We start from the raw sequence: 24,113 nt of genomic DNA on the forward strand, positions 1-24,113 counted from the left end.
GGAACATTCTTAAGGATTTTATATGCGAGGAATCGATATAAATGATTTTTATACGGGCATCAATTTCAATTAAAGAACTTAATATTAACATGCTAATCAAAATACATGAGAGTGAGAGAGATGAAACTTAATCCCAATTTTTCCAATTGAAGCAACTAATTCTTTGTTTGTTTTCTTATTGATCAGTGCCAACATAATCACTTCAAACTCTTTTTTATTGTTCTGTTGTTATATTTAGCGAATATTGTACTCGATAATTCACTGTTCTTTGTGGGATCGATATCCGTCCTTAGGGACAATTATTACTTCTGACAAACGCGGTGCACTTGCCGTAAAAAGTCATCAATAGGGTTTCTTGGAGTGCAAGGTATGATGGAATAGTGTTTTTCAGCCTTGATTGTTGAGGTTCTTGAAGGGTTCAAGAACTGCTGTGTGTTTGTAATTGATTGTATCAATTTTTAGTGGATTACACCTTGGAGTGAGGTAGCTTTCAAGAACTGGACGTAGCTCTTGATGAGTGAACCAGTATAAAAATTCTTGTGTGTTTCCTTTCTCATCCCTGCTCTTAATTCTGTAATTTCACATAATCTGTCAAGAAAGGAATCTGTTATATTGAAACTAAATCTGTTAATTCTGGACTTGGATAAATCTGTCGTTCTGACTTGTTAATCAATCCTCTAATCATAAATCAAGCTGCTGTGTGAATCTGTAATAGGATAAGAAGGGTGAACTGGTTCCTTTAACTAAACTGTGACATTTGGTTCATTATTCTAGATTGATTAATCTTGTACCTTAAACTGCAACTTTATAAATTGAGAAAGTGAATCAATTTGGTTTTGGTATTGCTGCTGGTTGATCTAAACTGTGCTGATCTTATTTTAATTGTGCTAGATTCATTTGTAAAAACAATCTGTTCCATTTAATTTCAATATGTTCTTTTCACCTCTGTTACATAGTAAATTAGATTGTTTTGCGAAAATTTGATAAGCTCAATTCACCCCTCCCCTCTTGATCTTAGACATTGCTTAACTCTAACAAGGGAGACGTTTTACTTTGGAACCATACTATTCTTGACCTTGGCGTATAGAGGCAAGGGAGAGGTTCACTCGCTGTTCTCGACCTTGGCGTATAAAGGCAAGGGAGATGTCTTACTTTGGAACCATACTACTCTCGACCTTGGCGTATAGAGGCAAAAGAGAGGTTCACTCGCTGTTCTGTATAATACATTGCCACATATTTTTCAACCAACTTTTTTATTGGGTGACCTCGTTAAAAAACTCTGGTAAGGGAAAAAGAGTGTCCTCTTAATTGCGTACAATGATATGACTAACTGAAATAAAACTTAAGGTTGGTCTCATTCCATGTTCGGGGAATTGTCCCTCCTTTTAAGGTCTCGAGCTTGTACGCTCCATTCCCAAGTTCCTCTATCACAAGGAATGGATCAGTCCACTTGGGAGACAACTTGTTTTGTTTTCCAACTGGTAGGGATGAGTTTTTCTCATTACCAAGTCGGCGACCTGGAACTGCTGAGGTTTCAATTTGGACTTGTGCTTGTACTCCACCCTTCTCTTCAAGACTTCACCCTTGATGCGCGTTTCTTCCCTAACCTCGTCCAACAGGTCCAGATTCAATCTTCTTTCCTCATTAGACTCCTCAGCCACGAAGTTCTGGAAACGAGGTGAATTTTCATGGATCTCAACAGGAACCATAACATCCGAACCATACACCAGGCTAAAAGGTGTCTCATTGGTGGTGGACTAGGGAGTGGTGTGGTAGGCCCACACAATTTTGGAGACCTCGTCTGTCCAAGTTCCTTTGGCTTTCTCCAGCCTCCTCTTTAGACCCCTGAGAAAAACTCAGTTGGCAGACTCGACCTGCCCATTCGTTTGGGGGTGCTTGATTGATGCAAACACCTACTTGATACCGAGCTCCGTGCACAGCTTGCCTAACTGCTGACTTGCGAACTGGGTGTCATTGTCAGACACCAAGCGTTTTGGGATTCCAAATGGCAAACTATGTTCTTCCACACGAAGTGTTGAACTTTGTGAGCTGTGATTTTTGCAACGGGCTCGACCTCTATCCACTTGGTGAAATACTCGATGGCAACCACGAGGTACTTCATCTGTTGTACTGCTAGAAGAAACGATCCCAGGATGTCAATCCCCCAAGTGTGGAAAGGCCATGGACTGTGGACCGATCGTAGTTCTTCTGGGGGTGCGTGATGCCAGTCGGCGTGCCTTTGGCATTGCTTGCATCGTTGTGCGTACTTCGTGCAGTCTTCCCTCATGGTCGGCCAGTAGTACCCTACTCAAATGGCTTTTGACGAGAGAGCTCGGTCGCCGATGTGACTTTCACATATACCTTCATAGAGCTCTGCCATGAGGCGCATGCACTGCTTGCCACTAACACAAGATAGGATAGGGTGAGTGTAGCCATGTCTAAACAACTTCCCATCAACCAGGGTATACCTATTTGTGTTTTTCTTGATGACCCTGGCTTCCGCTGGCTCCAGCGGGAGAACTCCATCAGCCAGGTAGCGTCTATAGGGTGTTATCCAGGTTTTACCCTCGTCGACTAAGCAGACTTGCAATGGCTCTTCCCTTAGCGAATCGTATGCACTTATCCTGGGTGTCTTCAACGTTTCCTGAGTTAACGACCAATGACCTCTTTTTTCGCCCTTTAAAATGCTTACTTGCTGGACCCTGTTGTGCAATCTGTGGCGGTTCTGGGTGTCCTCAAGGTCTCCTGTATGACTGACCTCTTCCTGCCCCCCTTGCCTGAGCTTGCGAGCTTTGCTAGCAAGTCAGCTCGGGCATTCTGCTATCTGGGAACGTGTAACAATTCGAACTCAACAAAAGCCTCTTTTAGTATCCCGACATACTACAGGTAAGTGGCCATTTAGGGGTCCTTGGTGGTACTCACCTGTAACCTGCCCCGTTACCAACAGTGAATCACTCTTTGTCAGCAAACGTTTAACACCCATCTCCTTGGCTAGCAACATTCCTACGACCAAGGCCTCATATTCAGCTTGGTTGTTATTAGCCTTGAAGGCAAACCGTAGGGCCTGCTCGATAAGTAACCCATTTGGCCCTTCCAAAATGACGTCAGCCCCATTGTCCTGTTGGTTGGAGGACCCGTCCACGGAGAGGATCCACTTGAAATCTGTTTCTTCTTGATGTGCGACTGCTGAGGAGAGTTCTACTAAGAAGTCAGCATAAACCTGACTCTTGATTGGTCCTCTAGGTTCATACTGTACGTTGAACTCGGACAACTCAACCGCCCATCGCACCATCCGTCTTGCCACGTCGGGTTTCTGTAAGACCTTACGAATGGGAAGGTTTGTCTTCACAATAACAGTGAAACTCTGGAAGTAGTGGCAGAGCTTTCGTGTTGCAAATACTACAGCTTGAGCCACTTTTTTGATGGCCTGGTAGCGCACCTCGGGCCCTTGCAAGACTTTGCTGACAAAGTATATGGGCTTCTACATGTGATCCTACTCCTGGACGAGGACCGAACTGATTGCCCGCTCTGTGATGGCGAAGTATAGGCGGAGCGGAATACCTGGCAGTGGCTTGCACAACATTGGGGGACTCGCTAGATACTCTTTCAGCTTAAGGTACGATTTTTCGCACTTGCTTGTCCATACAAACTTGTTGTTCCTCTTCAGGCACTGGAAATAAGGGTGTCCCCTATCCCCTTCTGCCAACACGAACCGGGACATAGCGACCATTCTTCCTGTTAACTGCTGCACCTCCTTCACTGAGATCGGGCTCTTCATGGCTAGGATTTCCGCACTTCTTGGGGTTCGCCTCTATTCCTTGCTTCTACCCCAAACACACACTTTTCGGGGTTCAGCTTCAACTTGTACTTGGCAATTGTGGTGAATAACTATTCTAGGTCGACAACGTGCCGATCTTTCACCTGGGAGGTGACAACCATGTCGTCCACATACGCCTGAACGTTTCGCCCTATCATAGGGGCGAGTACTCTGTCCATCAACCTCTGACAGGTCGCGCCAGCGTTTTTGAGCCCAAAGGGCATCACCTTGTAGCAGTAACATGAGAGTTCTGTCATGAATGCTATTTTGCACTCATCTCTGCAGTGCATCCGGATTTGGTTGTACTCAGAGAAGGCATCCAGAAAGCTAAGAAGCTTGCAGCTTGATGCGTTGTCCACTAGGGCGTCAATGTTAGGCTATGGATATGAGTCCTTCGGACAAGCTTTGTTTAGGTCTATGAAGTCGACGCACATCCTCCACTTTTCATTGGCCTTCTTGACTAGTACTACGTTGGCTAGCCACTCAGGGTATTAGATCTCTCTTATGTGACCAACACTCAACAGCTTCTGGGTCTCGTGCCCGATGACCAGTCGCCTCTCCTCGTTAAATTTTCTTCATCTATGACGTACAGGTCGAACCTGTGTGTCCATGGTGAGACAATGACACAAGAAATCGGGGTCGATGCCAGGCATGTCTAAGGCGGACCATGCGAAGGCATCCAGATGTCGTGCTATCACCTCGGCGATCTGGTCCTTTGTTTCCTGACTCAGGGACCTGTCGAGCTTGAACTTCTTTCCCCCAATCTCCCTCTCCAGTACCTCTTTTGTGGGCTCAGGTCGCCTTTCCCGAGCGATCTCAACTCGGGCAACCCCTTCTCCCCTTTGAGGTTGGATGGTGATGGTGCACACTTTTTTTTTTTTTTTTTTTTTTTCAGGCTATGCTCATAACACTTCTTTGCCGCCTTTTGGTCAGATTTGATGGTAATCACGGCTCCCTCAAGGGAGGGTAGCTTCATCTTCATATTCCTCATCGAGGCTACTACTCTTATCCTATTCAAGGCAGGTCTCCCTAAAAGGATGTTGTAAGCTGAAGGGGCGTTGACAATGAGATACCTTATATTAACGGTGCGGGATGCGGCGCCGTCTGTGAAGGTCGTCCTCAGCTCTACGTGTCCTCTCACCTCGACCTAGTCACCGCGAAACCGTATAAGCAGCTGTCGTAAGGTCTCAATTGGTCAGGCGATAGCTGCAGCTTGTTGAAGGTCGACTAGAACATCACATCTACTGAGCTACCCTGGTCGACAAGGACTCGATGCACCTTTCTCCCTATCGTCACCAAAGGGATTACCACTGGGTCGTTGTCATGTGGGATCACGTCTTGTAGGTCAGCCTTTGTGAAGAAGAGGTTGGGCTCGGGGGACTAGTCAGACTCGCTGGCTTCTACTGCCATTACGTCCCTGGCATACTTCTTTCGCTGGGAGGCGATGCATCCTCCTCCCGAAAAACCCCTAGAGATCGTATTGACCTCTCCATGAACTGGTATCTCATGCCCCTGGTCTTCTGTTGGGGCTAATGATGTCGGGGCCCTTGTTTCTCTTGTAGGTATTCCTTCAAAAAGCCATTTTTCAACAATTCATCTAACTGATGTCCCAGCGCTAAGCAGTTGCGCAAGTTGTGGCCAAAGGCTTGGTGGAATTCTTCTGTGGGCTCGTATGGTGGCTGCTTTGCCGGGGGTTTCTTTTCTAACGTAGCCTCATGCACCCTCAAGGGTTGAGGACGTCCAGTTCCCCGGGGTTTAGCTAGACCAACTGATGGAGATCAAGAACCAACGCTCCCACGCTTTTGTGACACCTCCTCTTCAGCGCCAATGTGGGCCACAGCTCGGCAGCGAATCTTGCAAAACGTCTTTGATCGACACCTTATTAGAGAATGACTGAAAGGCCCTGACAACACTCCTCGCCCAAAAGCGTGCATCATGATGACCTCATCTTTGGTGTGCAACTTCACCACTAGTGCCCCGAACCGGTTCAGGAAAATTTTCAAGAGCTCTCCCTAGTATTGCTTCACGTCAAAGAGATCGAAAGAGACAAGAGGGGGAGCCTGGTTGACGATGAACTGCTCCCTGAACTACGTCGAGAATTGATCAAATGAGGTGATGTGTCCATCGGGGAGACTGATGAACCAGTCCAACGCCGTGCCTGAGAACGTTCCCATGAACAACTTACAGTGTATGGCGTCAGTCCCTCCCGAGATCATCATCTGGGTGTGGAAGGCCGTGATGTGGGCCTCTGGGTCTTCAACACCTGTGAAGGTGAGTTTTGGAACCATGAAGCTAGCTGGTATTACTGTATCCATGATCGCCTGGGAAAAGGGCACGGGACGAGTCCTCACTGGGATGGGCAGACCTTGCTCATCGATCGCGCGTTCCCCCATGCGTTGCAAATCTATGCGCAATTCCTCATTGGTCATGCACAACTTTTCATTGTTTGCTTGTGATGCGGCCAAATCGACTTGGAATCGGTCCTGGATGGCTGTCTGCTCGGCTTGGACTTCAGCCAGGATCCTGTCCTGATGAACTTTGGATGGGGCCACTGCTTGCTGGAGGCCGCGAATGGTCTCCTTGAGTTGTTGCATGGTGATGTTGTCTCCTCCTTCTAGTGCAGTGGCGCCTTGTCTCGTATTTCTCATATCGCTGGATGGCTCTAAACATGATTGCGGACGGGACCTAGTTTTATCGGGCCCACGGTGGGCGCCAAATGTTCTTGCTAGTTGACCTAGCCGTTGTTGACTTCAAAGACAGGTGGCGACTCCTCCTATTTCTGGTGGTTTCTATGCTCACACCTGGGTGTTGGAGAGCGGCTCCGTTGAAACAGAGGGGGCCCTACCTGTTGAGTACACTCCGACAATCAAGTCAGTACTGGGCTAAAGAAGAATGAGTAAGTAAAATAGTTCCAGTCTTAGAAACGATGTACCTTTACCAAGGATCTCGACTCCCTTTCATAGGTTGTTTTTAGGTTAACTCAATGTTCCCACCCTTCTCCCACCAACGCCGTATCTCTAGTGAAATTAGGGTTACTAGAAGGGCATCTTGTCTCGTTGTTACACAATCTTAGCATAACAGCCGCACAAAATCTTCCCTTTTCTGGAGTGCATCATCTTAACAGTATGGCCGCCAGGGTACCAACTCATGCACCAGCGCTACGGGGGCCATCCGTTCTGTAGGTGTCCTAATTCATCACGTGTCATGCGTGCAACTTTCCCTGAAAACCCTAACGCTTATGGGCCTTGACGCCTCCAGGGAATGTTTACCCGTGCTAGACCCGAATGTACTATACACACCACATGCATGAACTCTCCTGCGAATTAGGTCTTTCTCATATGCTGGTTTCAACTCATACTACTTTGGGGCCCCGCTTTCGTGGCCCATCATCAAGACCGGACCACCGAGCCGACCTGCTCCACGGGTGCCGATGTCTGATACCGATGTCTGAGGTCTGACCAGTACATGTTATATATTGATTGTTTTGTGTTCCTCATTGTTTTTTAATCTAAGCACCTATAAATGATAAAACCCATTTTTATGCTTGCCGTTTGACAAAATGGCAATATGAAAAAACCTTAGTAATTTCTTTGATTGGGTCAAACAATCTGTACATATCAACATAAATGGCATGTTTGTGAGTTTTGATGTTCAAAACAATTTCAATTGTGACTGTTTATGGTATTTGCAGAGAAAAAGAAGTTGGCATGTTTGTGATATTTTGATCTTCAAAACCATTTCAATTGTGACTGTTTATGGTGTTTGCAGAGAAAAAGAAAATGGGTCGCACCAAAACTACCTCTGGCCAACCTTCAAATGTACACAAAGTAAAAAGGGTTATGATTGATTCAACCCCTCCAGACCCTCCTCCAAGAAGTCTCTTCAAAGATAGTGAGAAACAAAAGAGATATGAGGAGATCAGTAATTGGTCATTTATCTCAGAAAGGCGAGGGCAATTAATGCTAGAGAAATTTGACCCTTTTCTAGATGGGTTAATGCGGAGGAATTTGATGAGGCTAGCAGAACCTATGCCTAAGTATGATCCCGAGGTCGTATATGAATTTTATGTAAATGCTTGGACGGGAAGTCAAGGGTCTCAATAGAGGAGATCCAAAGTAAAAGGGGGATGGGTTCCTTATGATCGAGATTCCATTAGTGAATATTTAGGAACCCATTGCAGCTCAAAGGAGACAACGACTATACTTATCAGATGCTGAGGGCCTTAACATTTGGTTTAAATGAGCAAGAAGTTGCCAGAGAAATATGTATTGTTGCATCGCTCATACAAAGTGGGACAAACTGGGAAACCCCTGAGGATTTTCAGAAAGGATATGAAGACTCTTTCTTAGATATGGATGGTTTTTATACTAGGGAACATGGTCCCAATTGGGCATGTCTCTGATTTAAACATGCTAAGGTGTAACCTTCTGTATTGCCTCTTAAAAGAGAACTATTCTGTAGATGTGGCAAGAATTGATCACTGCTTTATGTGAGGCTCAAGGAGAATCCGACTGTGAGGATTAGACCTCCAATTGATAGAAGATTTATAGAGCAAAATTGTATAAATGTATAGACAATTCCCTAATATGCATCTTCTCTAGGGGATTTACAGAACATTTATGTTTAATGAAAATGACTAAATTATTAGTTAATTCAATGTTTACATAATATTACAAATTCAAATACAATGTTTCAACTACAAATGTCATCTGCATCAAAATTTGTATCGGAACCACAAATAAAAAATTTGTAAGATAAAAAAGTCGTCACGATAATTTATTATGAAAAATTACAAAATAGTTGAAAAGGAAGGTCTGTTAAACCATATTTAGGATTCAAAAGTTGGTTATGTGTAGTGAAAATATTAACATTCTTCTATGCTATTTCTAAGAAGATACTCTAATTAAATATGATTTTTTTAGAAAGTATATTTTTTCAAAAACAAAATAAAAAATAAAAGATTAATCTTGGTTCTACATATTTTTATTCATATATTTTTATTCATAATGAAAAATCATGATTTATGTAATTTTAAAGCTAAAAAGATATTGTGTTAGTATTTTTAATTTGATTTTTATTTGATTTTATGTTTTTCATAATTTACACTCTTTAGGGTATCATACAATTTAGGGTACGAGACTATACAAACAATTATATTCAATAGTCGTTATGAATCATTCAATATATAGAAACACTGTAAACTACACATCAACATTTTATACTATTTGTGTGAATTTTATTTGGAAAAATATTTTTTTAAAACTTTATCGGAAGATGATATTAAGTAAGAGATGATGCAAACAACCATACACATTCCAAAGACTTTTTTTTATTAAATATTAACAATCGTATATATATACATCTAAACTTTATTATTATTTTAATCATATTTTCTTATATTTTAATATAAATTATTAATAGCTATTATTTATATTGCTAGAATAGGCTGTAAAGTGGAAATATTCTTTAAATTAAATTTTTTCTTTTTAAATTATAATGATTGTAGAAGAGAAAAAGCATGTAACATAATGAGAAATATTTAAGTTTGTGAAGTATATATCAACAACTTCAAATTTACTGTTTGAAATCGTTCAGGCTACAAAATCCTTTCCTTCAATACGAGGTTCCCCATTCCACCTTTTCACTTCATCTTCTTACTTACCCTTTGCTCCGTAACACGGATTTTCTGTTTCAAATCAAAACCAGCAGCAACAAAGCATACCAAGGTACGTTTCAAATCATACTTCCTTTGTTCCTTCACTCTCTCATACTCAAAACAAACTCTATTCTGCACCTCAAATTTGATTTCTTCCTACCAAGTTTACTTGCACCAGAGGTAACCCAGTAGCCGCTTCTTCCTTTCCTCGTTTCCCCCTCAGAAAAAGTCCGCGTCTTTTGGACTTCTCATGGCATTTCAAGGACAAAGAACGTTGCTTTAGAACGTGAAAATTGTGAGCTGAAGGAGTTCAAGAAAAAAATTCTAGATGAAGGCAAATCTGTGGCTGAACGAATGGCCAAGTTCCGTGTGTTGGAGGAGGAGAAGGTTGGGGACAAGAGTGCTCTTGATAACCTTAGCATGAAGAACATTGAATTGGAGGAAGCAGTTAAGAAGAATTTGACTGTCATAGAAGGGTTGAGGACTGAAAATGGTAAATTGACAGACGAGAAGCACGAACTTAAGACATTATTTGAGTTTCTGGAGAGAGATATAGTGAACTCCGCGGCAGTGATGTGAAGTTGGAAGAGAATATTATGCCTTTGATGATTGAAGATGACTCTGATTGTGGGAACACTGAGGTGGAGCTTAATCTTGCAGTTTCTTACGCTGTCAATGATGAAGAGGATGTTGGTGACCACGAGCTTGAAAATGACTCTGGGGAGCCTGTTCCTTTCCATAGGAATGAATATACTCATTACTCTATTGATGCCGGCACTGCTCAGTCTCCCAAAAAAGGGAACAAGGATGAAGCTGTAGGTGCATTTGGTATGAAAATGAAAATTCTGTTCTCTTTGCATTTCTTACATCTACAATACAGTTTTACATGTATATAATTTCCTCTAAAAATATTGAATTGTATCAAACTGAATGGAGTAATACACTTTGGTCATATTTCTTGGTGGTATCTTGAAATTATGACTTATTGAGAGAAGCAATTCTTTCTCAAATGGATTAATTGATGACAACCGGATTACATTAAAATAGTAAAAAACTCATCATAGTTGGCAATAAGAGAGCTAGGTGTCCATCACAAGGATTGCATGAAGAGAGCTAATTCTCATATAATTGCAGAAAATGAACATCTACAAAGGGTTCAACTGATCAAAAGAAAAATGTTGCTGAATTTTTGGTAGATTTGTGTGAAAGGTGGTTTTGTCACATAGGGGATCACATTTGATCACATTTGCTTAAACTTGATTTAAAATGTTAAAAAAGGTAAGATAAGTTGGTTTTATTTATGATAGCACATAAGGTAGAAGATTTAAATAATCTGAATTACGCGGAATGCCCTTTTTTTATGAAAATGATTGAATTTACATGTTTTGAAAATGTAAAAATATAAAAGTTTTATTAATTATGATTTTGATATTGTAAAGGTTATGCAAAAGTAATGATTCATGTAGTGAATTGTTTGTGGTTGATATACTTATCAAAGCTAGTTGCTAATAAAATTGGTTGGTTTGAGTTTAAGTTTAAAAGTATTTGAGATATATATTGATTAAATATAACAATAAGTTTTAATATAGATAAGTTTTTGTTTGATCTGAGATGGAACATATTTAGTGTCTACAAAATTTATGTGTTATATATATAGTTTTGTGTATTTTAGAAAAAAACTGGAATTTTTTAACCAAATTTTTTGAAAATTTGTGAAGTTGCTCTCAAGCAATTTTCTCTGAAGTATTTTTTGTTTGAAATTTTGTAAAGTTGCTTTTGGAATATATTTCTCAAACAAAATTTAAATGAAAAATTTAGTTATTTTGGGGACAATTTTCATTTTAGTAAAAAAAAAAAAACAAACTTCTTTGATTTTAAAATGTATATTACTTTAACACGACAAATAAGAAAATATATATATATATATATATATATATATATTTTGTTAAATATTTAATTAATATAAATTTAGTAATTTCAAGTCTCTTTTGCATCAAATAATTTAAATCATTTGTTTTAATGTTGTATTAAAAAAAGAGGATGTGAATCAATCTTTTTTAAATTATACGAAAATGTTTTATTAACACCTTTTGTCCACTAACATATACTTGATGTCGTGACATTGGGTGAGGATGTAACAATTGGATTTTTGTAATTTTGATGGGAGTGATGTGGCACTGAAGACATTTTTGTAAGAGTGTAAAGGTTTAGCATTTGAGTGCGGGTGCAGAAGCGGGAGAGTTTCAAACGAAAGGGAGGGTCGAACGAAAGAGAGAAAGAAGCAGCGACCTCGTCAGAGGGAGGGAGAAAGAAGCAGCGGGAAGCACAAACCAACCAGTAGAACAAGCGAAGCACAAACCATACTTTTTTTCAACAGGTAAACGTCTTTCTTGTGCGGTCGCAACTGCTTCTTTGTTTGTTGTTCAAGTTTTCAACGTCATTTGATCATATATTACACCGGTTAGATTGCTTAACCGATGTAATATGGGCCATATATTATACCCATGGTAGAACTGGACACCCACCCTACAAGAACTGGTTACCCAACCACAAGTTCCTCCGCATGTACTGGCACACGCAAAATTGATTACCTGTGTGCCTGTAAGTGGTCACTTCTATAATGTTTATGACTACCCACTCTTCATGAAAAAAAAATTCAAAAAGTTTTTGAATATGGGTCATATATTACAACGATTAGATGACTTAATCGATATAATATGGATCATTCTGAGTAAAAAAAAAATATATTACTTCGGTTGTTACTAAGAACTGGTGTAATGTATTATTTTTTACCCTATTTTGAAGCTCGCGCCTCATTGCTCATTCGCGCTACTGATAAGGGCCTACTTTCAGTAATACTTCATATTAAAATATAGACACTTATGAGTATTAATTGCTAAAATACATATAAAATAATCCATAATTTATGAATTTATACCTTTTTACATTTTTTATGATCTTTATTTGAATAAGAGCATTTTATTCCCAAATTTGGTGTTAATTTCAAGTTTTTAGGAAAGAATGAAGATGACTAGGCTAAAGAGAATAAGATGAGCTAAAAGGAGAAAGCTATAAGGCTCGGAACGCACAAAAAGAGAAAAAAAAAATTCAACTCAGTAATGGAGTTTCTCGCTCAAGCGAGACATCCTCGCTTGAGCGAGAATGCGTTAGACAAATTGGGTTCATTTTATGTTTTATCAAGAAGCCCATCAATGTGACGCAGAAAGTCACCTAACCTTAGCAAATTAGGTTAAATAGGGGGCTAGAGGCTCAACCTTAGGGTGCAAAATTGAGAGGAAAACGCCATTGAGTAATTTGTGACCAATTGGGAGAATGGAAGATGTTAGAAGTATGCGTGACTAATTCTACCCTTTGGGATATGTTCGAACTCTTATGTATTGAGGTGATATTTAAATATGATATAATATTTTGTTCTTGATTGATAATTGGTATTTTGTTTTTGCTTTTTAATAGTTGCGACATGTTTGAGAATCTTAAATCTGATTGAGAGGTATTTTTATGGTTTTGACCTAAACAACAATACTTAACATATTTGAGTGCTAGAGATAGACTTGAAATGTTAATTGCAATTAACGTCTGAGTGTGATTTCTAAGTTGTTTTTATAAGTATGCGAGAGATTGATATTTAGGAAACATTCTTAAGAATTTTATATGCGAGAGATCGATATAAATGAATTTTCTACGGGCATCAATTTCAATCAAAGAACATAATGTTACCACGCTAATCAAAATACATAAGAGTGAGAAAAAATGAAACCGAATCCCTAATTTTCCAACTGAAACATAAACTCTTTGATTTGTTTTCCTGCTAATTCTTGCCATTATAACAATTCTCAACCAACTTTTTATTGTTCTGTTTTATATTTAGAGAATATTGTACTTGAAAATTCAACTATTCCTTGTGGGATCGATATCCATTATTAGGGACAAATTATTACTTCTGACAACGCGGTGCACTTGCCGTAAAAAGTTATTAGCTACTACCTTGTTTTGAATTGTCCATGTCACCGATCGCAATCTCACTCTACCACATCATTGTCACGTCTGCAGCGTCAAATGTGTGTTACTGTGCAAATGTTGTCAATATATCAGGACTATAAATTATAATAGTTGTAGGATAGAAGAAGTATGCAACATAAGAAGAAATATTAATTAATATTTAATTTTTTAAGGTATACTCAACTACTTTGTCTCTTGAGTCCTTGGTCATCTTCTTGGCTACTTGGATTGTATCACTATGTTACCTTAATCATTATTAACATGTGTCTTAGACTAGTGGGTTTGCATGATTTGACAAGACAACTTAGGAGTGGAAAAACATTTAACTCTTTCAAACTTCCCATGGATGATATTTGTTCACAATCATGTCCATCAATTTGTCCTTCAAAATAAAATTAAAACATCATAACAATTATATTTGGCGTTGGAACTGTAAAAAACAGAGTAAATATTACCTTGGAATTTAAGGAATTTTTCTGTCCATTTTCATGGGTTGGATGTAAAATCACGCTCACAAGTTTGTTGACCTATAGAGTTTATAAATTCTTGAGTGTTTATTACGTCGTCCGAGTTTCGATTCAGAATCACGGCTTGCACATTACCAGCTGGTCCTAGAATCACATTAGCAGTGGAGTTGCAACGACGTACAAAAGTACCAATGTCATTGTCGTCAATATCAAACCCTTCCCATGGCTCCATTTGCAAACAATGTTTACATGGAAATGGTTAACAATGTTATGCAACTTATGGATGACCGGTGCACATACATAATGGTTCATTTTAGAGGGAATATTAGTTAAGGGCATTTAACGTTTGGTGAGGTTCACTAAATGTAATAGGAAACAAAACTTTTTTTTAACGTTAGATGAGGTGCAGTTAAATGTACCTGAAAAAGTACATAAAAAAGTAGCTTTTGAACCTATAATGGTGGAAGTAAAGGTTGAGGGCAAGTACAAATGTGCAGGAGGTAGTTGGGTCCTTAAATGCTCCACCTTCCCAACAAATAACATTAAAAAAATTGTTGGACTTCATCCTATCAAAATTCCACATCCGTGCACACTAAAACCACAAAAAAATTTATGGGCTTCATCAAAATGACACCTCTGTGCGTCTTTCATTGTAATACTTTTTGAAAGTTAACACATTCACACGTCCATCTTCATTGATTGCCATCCTTCTTCTTCACGCCATTTACTACACATTGAAGGTGCACTCCCATTGTACTATTAAAGGTACTATTGCATTGATTACGGTTTCATTGTTGGGTTGAAGGGCATTTAATTTTCTTCTTTCCATTTCATTCCATTCACTTGTATCTCCATTGGATGTTGTATTGAATTTTTTTCTTCCATTCTCACCCACATTTAACTGTGGTAATGGTGCCACTGTCACGCATTGAATCGTATTAGATTAAACATTAAATGTAGTTTTGTATGCATTATTGCCCTTCCTTAATGTCATTTAATGTTATATGAATAAATGTAGTTTTGTATGCATTATTGTCCTTCTTGAATGTCATGTAAACTTACTGAAGAAATTTGTATTTCTTTGCATTATTCTCGTTTGTTAGTGTAATTTAAGCTAACCATAGTATGCACAGCCTTTTATAGTGCAGAAGTCTAAGGTAATGGAAATTTTTTCACTTGATGACATTCCCTTGTTTGAAGAATCTCAACATTCCAACCTTTTAATGTAGATGATTTCGTTCCAAATACAATTGAGGAATTAGATTCCCCTTTAAATGTTCCAACCATTTAAATGTTGATGATTTCGTTCCAAATACAATTGGAATGTGTATTGACACTGCAGATTGTGTAAATTTTTTTTACTGACAGTATGCCATTAAAAAGGGTTTTGCCATTAGAACATGAAGTTCAAAGAAAGGACCTGACAAGGAATTGAGGTACTTTATGTTGGTATGTGCAAGGGCAAGAAAATATGTGTCGACGATTCCATCCGAAATGAACACGTGTCCAACTCAGACCGTTGAATGTCCAACTTGTATAACTATTGGCATAAAAGAAGGCAAGTGGTATATTATGTTCTTACACGAGGAACACTCACATGATATGAGCCCCACGAATTTTAGATTGTTTCATGGTAATAGAAAAATAAGTTTACACATAAAAAGATTGTTTGATATAAATGACGATGTTGGGGTCTGTATAAATAAAACTTTTAGGTCTTTTGTGTCTGTTGCTGGTGGTTACGAGAATCTTCACTTTGTTGAACGAGATGCACGCAATTATGTTGGAGAGCATTGGGGAAGGAAGGTGATGGAAAAGTTCTCTTAAATTATTTTTGTTGGATGAGGGAATTGAATTCACAATTTTACTTTGACATTGATTTGGACGATGATAATCGCATACCACATGTATTTTGGGTTAATGCTAGAAGTAGGGCAACATGGGATAATTTTGGAGACATTTTATGTTTCGATACCACATACTTATCAAATAAGTATGATATGCCATTTGCACCTTTTTTCGGTGTAAATAATCACGGTCAATCAGTATTGTTGGAATGTGGACTCCTATCTTCTGATCACACTGATCCATTTGCGTTGCATGTCATACAAGCCCCCCGTAGGCATTGTCACCGGTTAATGCAGGGCAATGAAAAATGCAGTTAAAGTTGTTTTCCCAAATACATGACATAGGTGGTATCTCTGACACATTAAGAAAAAAATACCAGAAAAACTTCAAGGATATACCCAGTACAAGGAAATGAAACGTGCAATGAAGACAATAGTGTATGAGTCCACAAATGTTGATGATTTATTGTGTTCCTGGGAAAATTTCATAAATACGTTTGACTTAAGTAACAACGATTGGTTGAGTACATTATTTGAAGAACGACAACGTTAGGTTCCTTGTTATCTGAAATCATTTTTTTGGGTCGGAATGTCAACAACACAGAGGAATGAAAGCATGAACACATTTTTCGACGGGTACATTAATTCGATCACAAGTCAGCAGTAATTTGTGCAACAATATGACAACGCTCTACAACATAAGGCCGAAGTAGAGTGCGAAGCATATTTTTCTTCTCTAAACACGGTAATTCCCTGCACATAACAATCAGACTTTGGAAGACAGTTCCAATCACAATACACACATGCAAAATTCAATGAAGTGTAAGCCGAGTTTAGAGGAAAAATGAATTGTGCTGTTAATAATGCCTATATTGAAAGTCATGCATGTCGATTCACTATTATAGAGGAGTCATTCTGAAATTGTCAAACTAAACACCGCAATGTAGTCATTATGAAATGGTCAAACTACACTTGCTTGTTATTTGAATCCAGGGGAATTTTGTGTCGACACTCTCTCGTTATCCTTGCCCAAGAAAAAGTCACAAAAGTCCCAACAAAGTATGTACTGACAAAGTGGAGTTAAAACATAAGGCGAAAGCACACGTAGATAAGATCATCATATGGCACGAAAGAGAAGGATCCACAAGTTGAAAGGTATGATGGGTTGTGCAAGAAGTTTTATGACATAGCTAAACATGCCAACGAGGAAAATAATACAACAAAACTCTTGCATAAACATCTTGACACATTTGTGTTTGAATATGGTCAACCAAGACATGAAAAACATACAACAAACCATAACATGCGTGGAGATCCTGAACAACCAACATCAAGTACTTCTACCACAACGGTAAATATCATCGCTCATGTCCATACCCCTATAGTTGTCAAAAGAAAGGGTGCCCGCGATCAACACGACAAATATCCTTGTCTGAAAAAGCTCTGAGAAGAAATAATACATGTACTAGACGTCAACTTCCAAGTAATCCAACTACGGTTAGTAAAATTATTTATTTTTATTATAATAAATATTTGTGTGAATGTGTTCAGTATGATGTGTGAAATGTAAGTTTGAAATCTAATTTAGCACTAATTGGCTTAGGGAATTGAGGAACAAAGTTATGTGGGAGGTCTTCCTTCGATGCTCACCAATGAAAGTAAAGGGAACATGAAGACATTGAATGTGAAGACTCATGCAATTGCAGGGGTAGGTGTAAACTATATTTGTTCTTGTAGTCATTGACTATTGTAGAAAATAAAGCTTTGATGCCTCCAAATCTGTGAAGAGAGCTTGATGCCTGTGTTACTATGTTTGGGGGTTTAGTTCTAGGTTATTTAGAATTTTTAAAGTTCATTCTTAATTCAATGCACAGCTGAATCAATGTGTTTTGCAAAAGAAAAATGTTTTTCTAAGCCAAGTGAAAAACAACCGGTTGATTTCTCAGTTTAGTTGGTTGTATTACACCCAGCGTGTTTGGAGGGTTTTCAAACTGTTTTTGGCTTGGTTGACTAACTATCAAAACCAATTCAACCGGTTAAAATGACATTTCAACCGGTTGATTTTTGAATTTCTTAACAATTTTTCAAAAACTTGTTAAATTTGTTTTCAGTTGATTTGAAACTATTTTGACTCGTTTTTAACTGCCTAAAACGGCTAGATTGAAGAGGTATAAAACTGGTTACCCTCCATATTTGAGAGACACAGAAAGTGAGATTAAGAAACATTTTGAGGAAGATTTGATTCAAGCCTTGCTAGATTGCCTAAGGTTGTGCAATTGGTTCAATAAGTGAATTAGGAGCTCTGTGATTTCCTGTACACTAGGTGTAATCTGTTCCTTCTATTCTTGTAACTATTTTTCATTTTGTATACTTGTAAAACATTGAATTTGTAAGGTCAGAGGATTCTGACTATGTGTGTGAGTCAAAGAGGGTGTGTATTCTTGAGTGGTTAAGATCACCTCTTTGAGGATGTTGTGTGATTGTAATCTGTTGTTGGTTACTTGGTGAATACCTAGTGGTTTTCTGGGAACTGGATGTAACTATAGTAAGGAGTGAACTAGTATAATTGATTGTGTGATCTTCTCTTTCTCTCACTCATTTAAAATCTGATTGAATTGTGATTTTAACACTACTGCCATAAACAATCGATTAAAACTTAATTTCAATCGGTTGTTTTTCTGATAGCTGGTTTAACAGTTTTGTTTTCTTGGTTGATCTTATTTGTTTATCTGTAAATCAATATCAATCTTCATTCTTAACCTATATTTGCGAAAAACGCCCCTTAAACAATTCACCCTCCTCTTGTTAAGACCATTAATTCTTACAATTTGCCAGATTTGGAAGTAGGTCTTTTCTTCAATGAGTACGAATTAAATTATAGGAAATTGTAGATGTCAATTACGGGATCTATTGGTTTTGTTTAGTGTTGAACTCCGTCGACACCAATTTACCAAATTCCCAACAATCAAGTGCATCACAATTATTTAGGTATGTCACCCAAGCCAAGAAATCGTGTATGGATATAAATTTCTTCATGCTTAAATTAATTATTTGCTTTCAGGTTGTAGTATGCATTCTCATTGAAGGCTCAACATCCTTATTTCATTATTATTAAGTAAGGACAACATTCTGTACGGACAACGAAGTACTTAATATGAGATAAGAGAGAAGCTTCCTTATTTTTGCTGCTGTGTAATTTTAAGCTTAAATGTACAATGGTATTGTTGATGGCATGATTTGGAGTGAAAATTGAACTCTCGGGATAATCATGAAACATAATCTTTACTTGTAACAATTACCATAATTACAGTATTCCAATTACGTGGTATAGAACACAAGGGCATAAATATATTTTGGAACTACAAGATAATAACAAAATTTGTATTCTAAATCAACTCAAACGCTTGGGTTTTGTGTACGGTTCCTAGGACATCGTTCTCTTAATAGGATATGGTCCTCTCTCACGCATCTCTTAATACAAAATAATTAGTTTAATCTACTTAAAATCATAGAAGAATCCAAATCTAATCTAATATCGATATGATGTTAGAGCTCATCACGATACTATAAATAACTTCACCTACCAAAATCAAATATACTTATAAAATAATATTTTACATTGAACTATTTCAAACCAAATATTAACTTAAACAACACCAACTAAAGACCGAAGAAAACACGTCACCACTAATTCAGAAAACTTAAGGAAGGACTGAGATCTTTCCGACTTTTTTTTGTAATTACATGTGTTTTTTACTTTGTTTCAGAAACCGATTCTTATTCTCCCTTACAACAAACAGATTGCGAACTCGATCTTGGATGTCAAACATTCCATACTTAATATAATCATAACTGTGCTTACCAAGAAACTTCTGCAACTTTCCAATGAAGTTTCCATATGCTGGCAACATGTTTTCTATGGATTTTATTATATCTTTTCTTAACTCTTCACCAAACACAAACCAAGTACACTCAACATTGCATATCTCATCAAAGTGTTCGTTGAAGGAATTTAGCCTGTCTTTCAGTAACCCAACTGCAACACTACTCTCTGATTCTCTCATATCCAGCTTCAGAAACTCCACAATCTTATTCCACGAGCTTCTCAGATAGAGTTCAAGGTTTTGCTGCAATTTTTTTCTGTTTTTCCGTAGCCAACCATGACCAAAAGTAGGAACCAATCCATACAATTCTGCTTGTAGTTCTATGAACCTCAGATTGTTCTGACGAAAACATATATCCCAGAGAAGGGTTATGGTAATTTTTGGACTCCACTTCCAAAATTCTGTCTATCAGAGCTGTTACTATTTCCCTGGCTACATTCATATACGGTGAAAGCTTTCCCTCCTTATCAAGCATGATGGATTTTTCTAACCCTTGCCTTGATCTACTATCCCTATTTGCGCAAACATAACGAATTTTGTGCATCAATTCAGAGATATTAGGATGAAGCTCGCCACCCTCATAATTTGTAAATTTTTCTCACTTCAGAAAAGCTGCCAAGTGATTGGCAATGCGAAGCAGAGAAATATTCAATTCACTACAAACCACAGTGAAAACAAAATCCCCAGGGGAAGAGGCCCCTTTGAAGACACGATCACTGAGTGTCTTTTCATTGGGAAGGAGTACACTATCAACTACATCCAAAACCTTTCTTAACCAACTCTGAATCTTCTCCATCTTATCAATGTCCTCCATGCTGAGCTCTTGCATTTGCAACCCAAATGTCCATAGACACTCTTTCAGAAACTCCCTTCCGCAATCATAGTATGCTCTGCAACAATCCTCCTCAAACCCTTCTGCCAACATCAGCCACACGGTTTCATGAAGGTCGTTGATGATTCCTACCGACAATGCATCCACCACTAAGTTGTTTTCAATATGGAATTCCACCACTGCAATACTTTAAGGTATCCATCTAGATGCTTCCAAATTGTGTCGATAAGGGTCTCATTCTCCTTCTTCAGCACCTCTATACATTCCATGAATCGTGCCGTGATACTTTTGCTACTGTCAATTTTGCCTTGGGTGACTCTGAATCCTGATCTCCTTGAGGGACACCAACCTCTTGTGGCATGATGAGGGAATTACCAACACCATTGGTAATAGTTTGAGATGAATCAACTTGAGAAAAATTACGGCTAGTTCCTTGAGAGTGTGAACCAATTTCAATGACTACGTGATCCAACATAACCACTTCTTGCTGAAGCATCCAAGGTCGAACGAAGAATGATGAGGGAATAACTGAAACTCCCTCCAACAATTACTAACCACAAATTTATTTTCATGAGTTGTACTGTGAGAAATCCACTGAAAAAGTATAGGAGATCAACCTCAAATCCAGAGTGATTCACTCTTGACAAGCCTAATGACATGATAGCAAATGCTGCAGACGAAACCAGACTACATGTATCTGGTTTCTCTGTCACTTCTTTATCGAAGAAAAAGGAGTATACAGAAGTTATCAGCAAAATGAAGAAGGCTGTGTGAGCTTCCAAACAGCGAGAGTTGTTGCACTCCCATGCCTAATGAATTATGAAGCTCGACACTCCTCTTAAATGGCGTGTCGGTGTCCGACGACATTCGTATGACATCTGTAGGACACGTATTCGTGAAGTGTCCAATTCAAAAAGTATTTGTTAGGTTTCTAACAATTCTAGTACGGTTCTAACACAATTTTAAAAAGAAAAAATACATTAATTTTTTAAGAATTCAAACTTTATTGTACAAATTGTTATTATGATTATAAAAATAAGAAACAAATCCTTGTGGACCAGTCTTGAAAAACATCTTTCTGCTCCAAAAAATAATCTGGAACATACTTGTGTACGTAAATCTTTATTGTTAATTTATATAATTCATAATTATATAATATATAGATCTGTGTCTCCGTGTCCTACATTTTAGAAATTTTACGTATCTTCGTGTCTGTGTCCGTGTCGTATTAGTGTCTGTGCTACATAGCTAATGAACTCATAAGCATGATTATTCTAGTCAAATATCAAAATAAAATTTAGTTTATAAAATAATCTTTAATTTAGTCAAATATTAACTAATTATTCTAGTCTCTAAAATTAATTTCTATTTAATTGTAGTTTTTAAAATTAGTTTTTTAATGATCTTATTATATAATAATATTAGTAACGTGAATAGATAATAGAAAGAATACAAATGAGTATGATATAAAAAAGTGTGAATATCAAAACTAACTTGTGAAAAAACACAAGTTATTTACATCAATTATATTGAAAATTAATAAAAGAGAATTGTTTTTATTTATCAAAATGTCTCGGCATGTTTTATTTTCATGTCCACTAACATTAAAAATTGTGATGTATTAATTATTCAAATGTTATTATTTTATTATATTATTATAAAAAGGATCTTTATTTTAGTTAATAATAACTAATTATTTTAATCTTTAATATTAATTTTTATTTAATAATTTTTTTTAGTGATAATAATAGTAAAAAATGATAATAAAAAAAATTAAGACAAATAAGTATGATATAAAAGAAGTGTGAACATGAAAACTAACTTGTAATCATTATGCATTCCATACCTAATGAACTCATAAGCATCCTTACCAACAACATCACGAATCATTCCAATAAAGGTTCCATATGCAGGCAACAATGTGTTCTCTATGGATTTTATCATACGTTCCCTTAGCTGGTCATCAAAGATAAACCATTCAGATTGAGCTTTGCATATCTCATTGAAATGCTGGTTGAACAATTTGAGCTTCTTTTTCATAGACTCTGCTACCAACTCCCTTCTGTTTACTTTCAAAAGGTCCAATATATTGTCACACGAGCTTCTTTGATAGAGTTCAATGTTCTGGTTGATCTTTGATTTGTACCAATCTTGGCCTAAAATGTCTCCATATATACAGTATTCCCCGTATTGTAAAGACATCAATTATTTATCATGAAAACATGGCCTAATGCTGGGTCTGTGTAGCTTCTGGAGTTGGCTTCCAAATTTGAGTCTAACACTTTTATTATTCTACCCACCTTCTATGAAAATGAAGATACTCCCTTTCTAATTGGGAAAGTCTCATCATCTGTGAAAACTTCTCCGAGATAATCAATCACTTTGTGGGTAGTTGGGTGAATCCCACCATTGGGAACACTCTCCTTTGCCACTTCACGGTGAATAAGACTCTCCAACTCAACAAAAACACCCAATCTCTTCCCAACAAGAATTGCACCATTTCTGAGTGATTCACTGAACAACTGACCATAAAACCGGCTCATAGGGTTAAGGTTTGCACCTACTTATATACAATGAAAGGCTCTAATCTCTAGTCAGCCGAGGACTGCCAACTCGTGCGTGGGACTATATATTATGGGTGGTCCGATAGCGGCCCGATAGCGGGTGGCACGATAGGCCCAACAAATACTCGCTAGGATAGGCTCGAAATGGCTCTGATACCATATTACGAAGTGGACTTTAAGCCTAACTCAACCCCATAAAACCGGCACATAGGGTTAAGGTTTGCACCCACTTATATACAATGAAAGGCTCTAATCTCTAGTCAATGTGGGTTCTCCAACAAAAACAGTGAATCAAACATTGGAATCAGGTCAATCAAAGTCTTGAACACGTTGGAATGACATGGACCAGATGGTAAGACCATTGATGATTCTCAGTTGCTAATGTATTCACAAATCTCAACAGACCGATACTCAATTCACTGCAAACCTCACTGAATGCAATATCTGCATTGTAAGACTCTGGGAACACAGATCACAGAGAATCCTTTCATTGGGAAACAGTATCCTCACAGTTATGTTCAGAGCTTTTATCAAACACTCTATCTTCTCCATCTTGTCAAAGTCCTCCACTTTGAGCTCTTCAACTTCCAAACCGAATTTCGATAAACACTGCTTCAGAAACAACCTCCTACTACTGCTGTACAAACTGCAACACTCATTCTGAAACATCACCCTCCCGGTTTGGCGAAGTTTGTTGATGACCTCCACCGGTAGCATGTCTTTCACCAAATTGTCGTCAGCTTGTATTTCCGGCACTGCAATCTGGTCTTCCTTCACAACATTAGTCTTAAGGTATTCACCCACAAGCTTCCAAATTGTGTCTATAAACTTTTGATTCTCCTTTTCAAGCTCTTCTATATGACTCATAAAGTGGACTATGAGGCTCGAACGAGCCTCTTAAATGGTGTGTCCATGTCATACACACTTATCAGATATGACACTCATATAACACTGATAAGATACGTATAAGTGAAGTGTCAAATTTAAAAAATATTTATTGGATATCTGACAATTCTAACATGGTTA

At 38.0% G+C, this 24,113-nt stretch overlaps 2 protein-coding genes across 2 annotated transcripts; both read right to left on the reverse strand.

Annotated features, from left to right (window-relative positions):
• Positions 1-2,848: 2,848 nt before the first annotated feature.
• Positions 2,849-3,778, reverse strand: LOC137825225 (uncharacterized). Its single transcript, XM_068630898.1, has 2 exons — positions 3,562-3,778; positions 2,849-3,456 (listed from the first exon to the last, which is right to left on the reverse strand). The coding sequence occupies exons 1-2, from the start codon at positions 3,776-3,778 to the stop codon at positions 2,849-2,851; spliced, it is 825 nt and encodes a 274-aa protein (XP_068486999.1).
• Positions 3,779-19,547: 15,769 nt separating this feature from the next.
• LOC137825226 (exocyst complex component EXO70B1-like) lies at positions 19,548-20,616 on the reverse strand. Its single transcript, XM_068630900.1, has 3 exons — positions 20,294-20,616; positions 20,113-20,203; positions 19,548-20,030 (listed from the first exon to the last, which is right to left on the reverse strand). The coding sequence occupies exons 1-3, from the start codon at positions 20,614-20,616 to the stop codon at positions 19,548-19,550; spliced, it is 897 nt and encodes a 298-aa protein (XP_068487001.1).
• Between the last annotated feature and the right edge of the window lie 3,497 nt (positions 20,617-24,113).

This window comes from Phaseolus vulgaris, chromosome 8 (genome assembly GCF_000499845.2).
Source record: "Phaseolus vulgaris cultivar G19833 chromosome 8, P. vulgaris v2.0, whole genome shotgun sequence".
NCBI classification, from domain to species: domain Eukaryota; kingdom Viridiplantae; phylum Streptophyta; class Magnoliopsida; order Fabales; family Fabaceae; genus Phaseolus; species Phaseolus vulgaris.

Excerpts from the sequence above, each read along its gene's own strand:
- LOC137825225 (XM_068630898.1), bottom strand. The coding sequence starts at position 3,778 with ATGAAGAGCCCGATCTCAGTGAAGGAGGTGCAGCAGTTAACAGGAAGA. Across the intron at positions 3,457-3,561 it reads GTTGTGCAAGCCACTGCCAG|TCTTGCAAGGGCCCGAGGTG; the intron begins GTATTCCGCTCC and ends TTGTCAGCAAAG.
- LOC137825226 (XM_068630900.1), bottom strand. The coding sequence starts at position 20,616 with ATGTTGGCAGAAGGGTTTGAGGAGGATTGTTGCAGAGCATACTATGAT. Across the intron at positions 20,204-20,293 it reads CACTTGGCAGCTTTTCTGAA|GGATAGTAGATCAAGGCAAG; the intron begins GTGAGAAAAATT and ends TTGCGCAAATAG. Across the intron at positions 20,031-20,112 it reads TGAATGTAGCCAGGGAAATA|AACAATCTGAGGTTCATAGA; the intron begins GTAACAGCTCTG and ends TGTTTTCGTCAG.